At 41.4% G+C, this 11381-nt stretch overlaps 1 protein-coding gene across 2 annotated transcripts in view; it reads right to left on the bottom strand.

Moving 5' to 3' along the window:
- Window positions 1–269: 269 nt before the first annotated feature.
- Window positions 270–11381, bottom strand: part of slc9a1a (solute carrier family 9 member A1a) — a 31085-nt gene continuing 19973 nt past the window's right edge. Inside the window, exons 7-13 of one of the 2 annotated variants that reach the window (XM_008294969.1) lie at window positions 9510–9580; window positions 8934–9110; window positions 7529–7655; window positions 7148–7249; window positions 6398–6479; window positions 5381–5437; window positions 270–4926 (exon numbers count right to left, since the gene is read on the bottom strand). In XM_008294969.1, coding sequence (XP_008293191.1) covers window positions 4625–4926; window positions 5381–5437; window positions 6398–6479; window positions 7148–7249; window positions 7529–7655; window positions 8934–9110; window positions 9510–9580 — 918 coding nt within the window. In that variant the 3' untranslated portion in view covers window positions 270–4624. The remainder of the gene's footprint in view (window positions 4927–5380; window positions 5438–6397; window positions 6480–7147; window positions 7250–7528; window positions 7656–8933; window positions 9111–9509; window positions 9581–11381) is intronic. The other variant, XM_008294970.1, reaches the window with a different exon arrangement.

The following is an 11381-nucleotide window of genomic DNA, read 5'->3' as shown; positions in this document are numbered from 1 at the left end:
GAAACAAGTCGCCAAGCTTTGTTAACATTTATACATTCAATTTTTGTCAATATTAAACAGATATAACTTTCCAGTGACTGTACTTAAGAGGCACTGGTACTTTTAAACTACGCTAGCCGTAGACGAACGCAGGCCAGCTGTTTCCAAGTTAAGCAAACCTGCAGCTAGCTGTTAGCTTAGCACAAAACTACAGCTCATTGCCCAAAGTGTTGAAGGATCAACATTCTTCATAACAAAACACACATTTTCAATCACGAGACACGGACACATTTGTGTTATAAAGTAAAACTTTAATCTAGTATATAGTTTCAGACGTAGTTTCTTTACTGGTTGTTAGTTTAACTGGTCATTACAATGGAATGCTGAAAGCTAAAGATTAATCAACAGGAAAGTGCACACTTTAAATCTTTCAGATTCTGATTTGTACATCTTATAATAAATTTCTAATACATTTATTGTTTTCTTTTTTTAATATATATAGATATATTCCCATTCACGTGTATATAAAATAAAAAAATCTTTAATCATTGCAAAATTTGAAACACATAAGTTCAACAGACACATGAAGATCAACAAAAAACATGAATAAAAGGGAAATATAATCCACTCTGTCATCAAGGAATAGCATGACATTCACACAGATCTTTAATCTCAACACCAAAGCCGTCCCTGGTTATAAGGCCCACCGTTGAGTACATTCCTTTTCCCTGTTGTGTCGCCTGATAGCCATGCACAACTACATTAAAGCCATTTATTGCTGTCTCTTAACATCGATGTTTTTGATATAAAGGTACTGTTTCGTTAAAGTGCTCGTGTGGTGTGAAATGGCGGGCGTACAACGGGAGTCGGATCGGGTAAAATTGGAGACGGATGAGGTAAAAACACGGGAGGAAAACAGTCTTTGTGTGGTGGAACAATGACACTGCAGGGTCATTATGCCGATGACATGCGAGGAGCGTGCGTCACAGCGGTGATACCTGTCTTATATAATTGGCAGCCTCTGTTCATCCGCCAAAGGATGGTCAACCGTTACAGTACTTAAAGGAACAAACCCGTGTTTTTGCATGTTTTGGCCCACGTAGTACAAATCATGTGGTGACCAAACTGGTGCTTACGGTTCATCTTGGAAGTGTGTCGTAAGACCGTCATCAAGCGTATAATTTTACTTTGAGATGCTCTGATTATATGTTGACCTCCTAAATCTGCAGAGATGTTGTAAAGAATGACAGCGAATGTTTGTCTGGATATCATGAGTGGAATCGATGCGTCCACCTGACTTCGTCCAGCGCAGATGATTTAACTTTACCAGCACTGAGTCGGAGCTTGTAGTTTATAACAGCAAATCCTGCGTCTGCTTTGCGAGGCAGAGACTGAACTCGGCTGTTTAAAGTTTGTGTGACGAATGCCTCTGGAGTGCTGTTACGAGTAAACACGAGATGGAAAGAAAACTGACAGTACGGCCGTCTGCACAGAGCAACACAACGCTCGACAATAAAAGCACAGCACTTGATATCACATAAGGCGAATAAAAACAGCTGTTTTTTTTTTCTTTTGTTAACAATAAAGCAGTTAAACAACAAGCACATGGAGTCTCTTAAAAAACATAAAAGCTTGAAGCGAATGCTGGTGAGGCAACTTTGTAATTTAGTCCGACACATTCAATGAAAACAACAAATTTAAAGGAAGTCACTTTTTGTAGAAAAAAAAGCATCCAGTGTGATGATTTTAAAACAGAGAACAGAAAGCATTCATTTGGAAAACAAGCGAAGACAGACGACTTAACGATTTTTTGTTTGTTTTGTGCGTAAAGCAACAATGACGCGTACAAGACAACATATCTTACACGATAAAATAGGTTCTTCTGTAGGCTGTATGGCTTCAGATTAAGGTTTCTTGCACCAAACATTACCCTCCAAGGAGTGTGACAATGTTTGCCCAAAAGATGCATTTGGTATGAAAAAGAAAAAAGTATGAAAATAGTGTTTTTCTTTTTTGAGAAATGTAGGTCTTTGGAATAACGTAATAAGAGATATGGGGACAAATCTAAATGTGGAGCTTTTGGTTTCATCACATCCCCAAGCGATGCTAACCCACGTTATCATTTAGACATAAAAAAATATGCACATTCTCAGAGATAACCCACTTTGCATTCACACATGTTCACAAGAAGGAGTACCTTTAGAAATGTTCTCCAACCTACTGATCAGAGCAGCTAAAGGGTTAAGAGTTAAACCAACTGCCTTCAAGTTACCACATCGTAAAGCATCTGGGAAGCAACAGCACAGATGTAGAGAGAGACAGTTCTCAGGGCTTCTTATACATCACTTCAGAATCCCAGAAAATCAATGCCATGTTTAAATATTAATGTCCTGCTAGTATCGATAAGAACAGGACTTGAGGATGGAGGAGGGGGGGAAGTGTTCCGTCAGTCATTTGGCTCAACAGTTCAGGGATTTCAAACGTCCCTTTTGTCTTTGACTATGTCTGGAATAGTGTTGTGGCAAAAAAAAAAAAGAACCAAACACACATGTTCACACTGATTTACACGATCACATGTGTGCACAGACAAAATATCCTGTAAAACCCTCGCTACAGTAGCCCCAGCAAGTGGAGCAAACCAACGAGCTTGTCGGGTGCTTCTGCTCTTTCCCCCTCCTTCAGCTGTAACGTGAGCCTTTTGGATGTAAGAGGATCAGGAAGGATTCAATCGTCACTAACACCTAGAAAACAGCCAGAAAACTGGAACAGTGACTCACTCGAGCTACTTCAGTCAGACTGGGTTTCAAAGCCGCCGAAATTTGCGGCGAGCTCTTTGAACGGCCGGGAAACTGCTCGTGTTCTGTGATGAAGTTGAAGCGTTGCACGCCTCGAGTGAAAGAATACCTGTAGGTTTAATATCTAGTTGTTGTTGGCTGTGGCGCATGCTGAACAAATAACACAGTGCTTTTATTAAGATGTTTAAATGAATGTGAATGGGCACGTTAAGAACTTAAATAAATGTCATATTCCAATTCAATGAGCAAAAAAATAAAGATGTGCAAAGCATTTTACACAGGCCATCATACAACCATATACAGGACAGCAGAGAGTGATTAGACAACACTGGAGACATTTTTGTACCTGCTCCGATATGCTAAAAACCTCCAGTGAAGTGTTTTTAAACGACTGCCCGTGTTTGATTTTAGCTTCGCCTTTAGCGGTGAGATTAGCCTTAAAAAGAGTTTGACTTTAAAAGACTTTTAAAGGGTGCTCATAAATATAGGATATTATAATTCATCTACATATTTTACACGTCTATGCTGCATAGAGTTACACGTTTTTTGCCATGACATGCCTACAGTCTTAGATTTTAAAGAAGGTTAGGAGGCGTGGATGTACAAACTAACCTTCACTCGTCGTGTCCTGTGATAACAGTAATGTAGGCCACGAGTGTTTCCTCTAAATGCCAGTGAAACAAAAACGTCATGCAAATGTGCAGTATTTAGATCTGTTATATTAAGTGTGTCTAAAATGGGTATGAAAGTGACGGCTGATGGGCACTTTGTCTACTTTAACGACTCCACCTTAACAACAGTGACTTTAAAGGGTTTTCTAAACTGAGGTAAAACATCTACAGAGAAGAGCGACATGACAACATGTGATTCAACTTGGATGGGGAACAACTATGACGGCTGATCAGAAACATCTGCGCTGCATCACTTCCAGCCTAACCAGCTTCCCCAACGCTCGGCTTTCTTCCATCCTTGCGCCTCCCACAACAAGCGAGGAATTTTTCAAGTCCGCATAACTCTCTCCACAGCCAAAGAACAAGGCCACAGGTCTGATTGGAAACGAGCGTGGCTCTTTTGCACAGTGACTAAACACATCCAGCTTTCCCCTACATCCCACAAACACTGGAGCAAAGTCAGATCACAAACAGATGTTAGTGAAATTAAAATGTGTTGCTTTTAAAAAAAAGACACATACATACAAATGCACCAAGTGAACAAGTTTGACATCAAATAAGGCCAAATATTTAAAAATAGCTACAATCTAAATGTTTGGATATCCAGCAATTTCAAGTGGTGGAATAACAAAACGAACTCAAGTGCGATGTCTGAACGTGACAACTGGACTGAAATAGATTTGTTGATTACATTTAGGACTATAGGGCCAGCATGTCTCGGAGAATGTGGCTTCGAAGACAAAAAGAGTCGTAAAAACACGACGTAAAATCAACAACTGTGCTATAAAGGAAGAACGATCGACACTAAAGTGAAAACAACATTGTCTGATACTAAAACAGTCCAAACCTTTGGTAATGCATAGTTCTTTCCTGAATGTCTGTGACTATCAAACACCAACGCCACCGTCTCTCAGTTAGCGGTTGCTGTTCCACTCCTGTCTAAAGAAACAAAGAGCAATGACAACAAACTAATGGCTCTGTGTGTTTTTTTTTGTTTTTCCTTCTCCGGCAATCTCCTTTTGCTTTTTGTTTCGGGTTCATACAGCATTAGCAGTTTTGGCTGGTTTGGTTTCGGAACCAAAAGATATAATTTAGAGCGGAGCAGCGAACAAGCCCTCTCCCCTTTAGCCAGTAAAAGGCGGGCATGCAGCCTGACCCCCCCACATCCAGTCTGCCGCCTTAGGGCAGGAAGGGCTCGTCCTCGTCCTCGTCCGCGCTGGGACCGGGGTCGCTCAGGCACCTCATTAACTTCTGCTGCTGGTCCCTGGATTCGTCGTCCTCACGCGACTTGTTAGGTCCACTTTGCGCCGAAGCAGGCTTCATCATCAGGCCCTGATCCGGCCCCGCCTCTCCCCGCGGCTGCTCAGCCCGTCTGAACTCATCCAACAGGTTCACAGAGTCTGGAGACTGAGGAGAAGCCAGGTCGACCTGGATGGTCGGCACGCGGTCGGACGTCGGCTTCACGCTGTAGGCTTGGGGGTCTACGATCAGGACACAACACAGGGAATCACCGTTAACGGGGCTTTACGAGGATTCTGATGTCTGACTTTGCATCAGCATGCATGAAGATATGAGGGGAGGAAAATGTGATCAACAAGGTCAACAAAGTCACTGCAACATAGACAACAGCAGGCTTTAAGACCTGAAGTAAGTCACAATAATGTACAGAGCAACACATGCTGGGATGTCTCCACTTTTGGTTAGAACTTGCGATGAACAACACAGATGGAAGCTCCCTTCATGTAACATGCTGAACTCTAGTCGACAACGTTGCTTCTTGGCTAAAATAAGGATTCTAAATGTCACCTTGTCATGAGAATCCCCCCGTTAGTGATGTATAATTAATGAACAAGCAGGATAATGGCTGCATGCATGTTAGAACAGCTGTCGGGTTATCGCAGCTTCAAACCAATCTCTTCTACACTCACTACATACCTGAACCGTTTTTGTTTCCTTTTTGCCTCTGAGCAGGTTTGAAATCAGTATCTCTGCCTAAAATGAAACCACACACGGGTTTACATGCCAGCTGGCACATGCAAACATATTTCCATCAGCGGGGAAATATCTACCGCTGCAGCTATGACCAATAGCAGTGCTTCTACGGGGTTTTTGTGAACCTGAACAAAATCCTGATGCGTCCGCGTTCCATTAGTGACACGGCAACGTTCTCCTGTTATTTTACGCCTGACAGTAAAATGGTGGCAGCTACTGAGTGTGTGCACATGTCTGCTGCTGAAATGGACTGCGTTTACATGGAATTGAGTATCCCAGTTATGATGAGGCTTTTGAAGTATCCCATTTTAGTGTTTGCACATGTCATTATCATATCCTGGTTGGTAGGTAGAATACTTCTTAATACACCAAGATAATGTTACATGCACACATGTTATCCTAGTGTCTGACCACTGGTGACCACCTGTGCAGGCGCAGTGTGGTAAAGTAGCTGGTCCTCGAAGCCTTCTGTTGCTTTTGCTGGTCAGTAAAAGGATTCCTCTTTCATATCATGTTACTAATTTCATTTAAATATTGTCTTAAGGCTCTTCATTCTCCCTCACAGTGACCTGCTCTATGCAGCAGCCCAACACCAGTGTAGTGGAGGACATGTCTAGTATTTACTGTCACTGTCATCTCCCATTGCGGGCAATAATGCAATGTTGGCATTTAATCAAGGCTGCTATAAACCACATTTTCATTTGCCACAGTCAAATTAATTTAAGGTTAGACTAACAGTTAGAGGCTTGTGTTGTCCAGCTTGTGTTGTACACGTCACGGGCTCCTGCACAAACAGCATGCAGTGATCAATAACAAGGGTACTAGTATTTGTAACAGGGATGTGAGTAAAGTTTCTCTTTGCTCCATGTAAAAGCCATATCCTGAATATGATTAAAACTGGGATACACCTCAAAACCGGGATACTGGTGCACACATAAACACAAGAACAGATGCGTTTACCTGATGCCAGTCTGGCTCTGCACATGGTCGGGGAGTCAGGGGGAGCAGCAGGCACCGTTAGGTAGTTATTCATCTCTTTTATCTGGGAAAACACAAGGATATCATCAGTAGGAATCAAAACATATTCTTTACATAATGCAATTTCCATAAACATTCACTATTAACAATACACAATGCTTAGATGGCTGGAAATGTATACAACAAACACACTTAACTGCCTCATTTAGTTGTAGAAATATGGCGACTAAACTAATTCAGCTCAGCGATTTACCGTTAAACAATATCTCAGAGAAACTTCATTAAAACTACGTGTTGCTTTGTTCGACTCGGCAGAAATCCTCTCGAGTGTACAGTAGCTTCTAGCGCGTTCGATTTACTCTAAACAAGAGTCTATTTTCATTACGTAATTACAGGCTGGTGAAATGGAAGATAGGTAGGGCCGCTCAACTGGGCAAATAAATCAGCTCCTATTTGCGTTGAGAAAATTAATTTAGGAGACTGAAAGTGGAATCTAATTAGAACACAAATCATAGTTTTTGGCTGAATCATTCAACTGCTGGTGGCCCGGTGTGACATAAGAAGAGCTTTATTGGTTCTTTGGGAGTCTCCTGTGTTTGTTTGTCATGATTTAGCACAGGCTGCTTCGTGGAATATAGCGAGTAATATAGCCGGTATGTTATGCTGGAAAACTTTGTTGTATATCGAAATATCTCAAACTTCTTTTGTGCCGGCCAATAAAACAAAGCGTACCTTCTTCTCCAGCTCGATCATCTTTTGCTTCTTTAAAAGCAAGTCACCGAATCCATCTTCGTAAGGATCTGCCACCAGAGTGTGTCTGTTGTAGGAGCGCAGCTGAGGACACAAACAAAAAAAATCTTATTAAATGAAGACATCATTGTTCATTTACCCCAGCCATGATTCATTTATTTTTTTTACCAGTGTAAATCAATGAGAAGCTCTTTTCTGTGTCCTCAAAAAAATCAGTACTAGTCGATGTCTGAGTAGAGCTCCTGATTCAATCAATACATCATAAACCAACAGAGCAGGTTGTTCATCAGCGCACATCAATGTTAATAATAATAAACAGGAGAAAAAAAACGTGTCTAACTATTTATATATGAGCAGTTTTACCCTCTGTCGTGTCCTTTGAAGGTTGCTCCTGAGGATTTTCCTGATCTCCTCCTCTCGGCCTTTGGGCAGCTGAGGCAGCGCCCTCTCTGCTGCCTTGACAGGTGGAGGCTTCTTGGGCTGAATGTTCCTGACAAGTATACAGGAAGGATGATCAGAGATTCTATACTGCACACTAGTGGGAATAACCTATAGGCGTGCAAACGCATCAAGTCCTGTTTGCTTTGGTGAAATATCTATAATGTTTGCAATAAAACCTCTGGCATTGCAATTCCCTCAGTAATTTCTCTGGCCATCTAAAGATGAGATGCCTGAGAGAAAGTGTGTCGCTGTGTGGGCTGCTAGTGAACGGCAAAGCTTTTAAAAAGAGTGCAATAATTTACTTAACTTATTATTAAAGCTATTATTATATCTTTGTGTAACAGAAAAATAACATAAAGTAAGTGGTATGCCAAACATGACGTGATGTTAGCTGAATTGATGTTTGTTTGACTTTGGTTTGAGAGCAACAGAGTAAAAATATAGATGTTTTATAGTGGTATGCAAACAGATTATGAACACTGAGACTTCACTGTGTATCCAAATGTCCTCAGTGTATGCATATTTATTGAAGAATGAGTCTTGCACTGGACAGTAAGACTAACCAAAGCTTGTTTTTGCATTTTACCACTAAGTACCTTTTACTGCAGATGTGAAATTAGTGAGCCCTGCTTGCTGTAATCCACAAGATACTAAAACACCAGGACATCTCGGGATAAAATGTATGTTGCGCCATCTTCCTTTAAATAGATTTGCCAAAAGAAATTAAACTCCGAAAGCTATTAAAGGCATTCTGATGTTAAACATGAAGCCACTGAATATGACTACAGGTAATATCATCATCAGGCTTTCTCTATGGCCTGCTCTTGGCTCTTGGGCGTGACTTTGGACTAAGCGTGTGTCCAGCAGTCGGTTAAAGTCCGAGCCATGCAGCATTGTCCTCTTTGCTTGTGTGCGGTCTACACTCAGTAACTTTTCAACATTTGTCGAAGTCCTATTGGGTGTTCGCTTGTCAAACAATACCTGCTTTTGCAAGGCATTGTTCTCCATGCGACACACATGGGCCATATATTTCAAGTATTGTGCATGGCAAAAATCCCTTATATGATATCTCGCAGTTTCTCATTTGATATCTTGCAATATAGAAACAACATGTATGAATAAAACCTCTACAGCTTGACTGACTCTGTTGTGGCTTATGGATCTATTTTATTATGACGGCCTAAACCTATAAACTCACTCATGTTGTAGAATTTATGACTGAAACAGAAGGTAATTCGAAAAAATACGAACAGCACGGCAAAAGAAATGTCATACGATAAGTAGTGCTTAAGCACTTAAACCGAGCGTGAGGCTCTTCACGACTCACTGCATGGAAACGGTGGAAGGCACGGCAGAAGGAAGCTTGACTCCCCCTCCACTCTCCACCAGCTCAATGGCCTGTTTCATCTCCATCTTGTGGTAGAAAGCGATGAGCTGCGGCTCCTTGGAGCGTTCGCCTGCAATCAGGCACTTCTTCACATACTTCTTGTTGAAGCGGTTCAGTCTGAGAGGAGGACAGGAGTGAACGACAACAACAGAGACGAGAAGGAGAGAGGATGGAAAGAGTGTTTGTATTAGAAGGAAACAAAAGAGGTTATATGGTGTGAAATATCAACATTTACAGCCACAGCTGTATTGTGTGTTGTCTGTAGGGTTAAATATAATCAGCTGAATAAGACAGAAACTTAACAAATTACAGTTTTGACAATTAATTCATAATATAAGCTACTCACTGGGGAAAAACTAATAACCAATATTTAGAGTTTCACAGTCAAAGATTGAATAATTTGACATGAATATGAAGACATTTGTGATGAGCATTTGTCTGTAAAAGAAGTAATGCAAATAATGTAGTTCTCTCCTAACTATACGCTGTAATGTCAGTTCCCTCTGAAACTCATACTTGTCCTTCCAGTGGTGATGTCCGTAGTGTCCACAGATATCTTCTATTCCAGTGAGTAAGTGGTCAAGGAACTGTGGATGAAGACAAAGAAAAGTTGTTGAACAACAAAAAAAAAAAACAGCTACAGATTGAACAAGGACTCAGCTGCCCCCAGTCTTTTTATTTATTGTAAAACAGACTCAGCAAGGTACAAAAAGTATTATCTAATACACACAATTACAAAAGGCTCCATTCTGCATGTGCTGTGGTGTGATGTCATTTAATTGGTAAATAAACAGATTTGTCTTGTTAGTGGCGCTCACCTGCTCCTTTTTTCTTCTCTTTCTATGCACAATATTCCACTTTGAGGCAAAAATCTGGAACATGTTTTTGGTCTACATGGTGTAATTATGATCAAGAACGTAACAGTGATTCAATTCAGTTTGCAGACACAAAACTGTGTGTACCTTTTGCTTCACCAGTGTTACCATCCCTCACAGTAAATACACCCCCTCAGGTACGACCGTCAACATCATTATCAACAACAGCAGGCGGCGAGTTTTAAAATGGAATCCATGAGAGAAAACCAGCGGCAGCAGCAGCCAGGTGATTGATTGGACAGAGTTTATTAACAGTGGCAGCATGCCTGCTCAGAGAACCAGAGAAATGCATTTGTTGCTCAGTCTGCGGCCAGCCCGCAGATCACCCCGGTGCTCTGACTAAGCCTGCACAAGAAAGTCTGACAGGCAGTGTTGCTATGGGAACAAGTCATTAAGCAGAGGCAAAGAATCTACTTCTGCTTTGTCAAAAGTGACTGATTTATATAAAGACTGGCCCGTATGCCGGGGTGGTGAAAAAGTTTCTCTGGAGAGTTAACACCTGCAGATGACGAATGAGCTGAATAATTAATACAGACACATTCTCTACTGGTCACAGATATACTGTTATTTCACTATAAGCATCTCAACTCTGGACCTTCTCCCTTCACAAGTTTATGTCTGTCTGGCATTTGAATGCAGCCGCAGATGCAAATGTTGTTCAATGAGTGAATCTCAGACTCCACCTTTGTCACACACTATTTTATCTCAGTAATCTATTCGATTGTGCAAAGCAGCGAATGCCTTTTCAAAAAATAGCTTACCGTTTTCCTATGCAGTTGCACAAATATAACCCATACAAGCAGTATATCATCTATACCGTGATGCTACTGTCAGCGTGAGGAGTATACTGTCATAACATTGCATCCTGAGTTGTCATGTAATTCCCTCCCACTACAAGGTGCTTGAAAGGCTCTGCCGTATCTATGTGGCAGGTGGGATAGATGCTGTATGACACCCAATACCTTGCAAAAATAAATAACAAACAGGTATGTCGGAGGCTTTTGGATTCACTGCCACATTGCGTTCCAGTGTGATGCTCTCCTCAGCCAGCTCTGCTGACTCCAACCGCTGGTGTTCTACAGTGGTGCAGAAGCCATTAGGGCAACCTGCTCTTCTGGCCTTGACCGCTGGTGACTCATCGCCAAGCCACAGAGCGGCCATGTGTGTGTGTGTGTGCATGCATGCGTGTGTGTACTTATCTGAGTCGTATTAATAGCTTTAAAACACTCGGGGATTGTGCGGCAATGTGGTTACTTATAGATTTGTCTGAGTACCAGGAACCATAGACACAAGGAGGTGTTTTTGTGCATGTGAGTCTACACTTACATATAAAAAAGTTAGATTTAACTAGATGGTAAAAAAGCTGCGGTTATTGAAAGGGACAAAATAAGTCACCTCTGGAATGACATTCAGTGTGTTGTACCACCATTGCACTGTCAGTATACTGATGTGAAGTATCACCACACAGCCAGTAGGTGGAAGCAGTGATCAAAGTTTGATAAACCACAGGTCT

The sequence above is a fragment of the Stegastes partitus genome, unplaced genomic scaffold (assembly GCF_000690725.1).
Source record: "Stegastes partitus isolate 25-593 unplaced genomic scaffold, Stegastes_partitus-1.0.2 Scaffold1009, whole genome shotgun sequence".
Classification (NCBI taxonomy): Eukaryota; Metazoa; Chordata; class Actinopteri; family Pomacentridae; genus Stegastes; species Stegastes partitus.
This window is presented reverse-complemented; position numbering and strand designations above follow the sequence as displayed.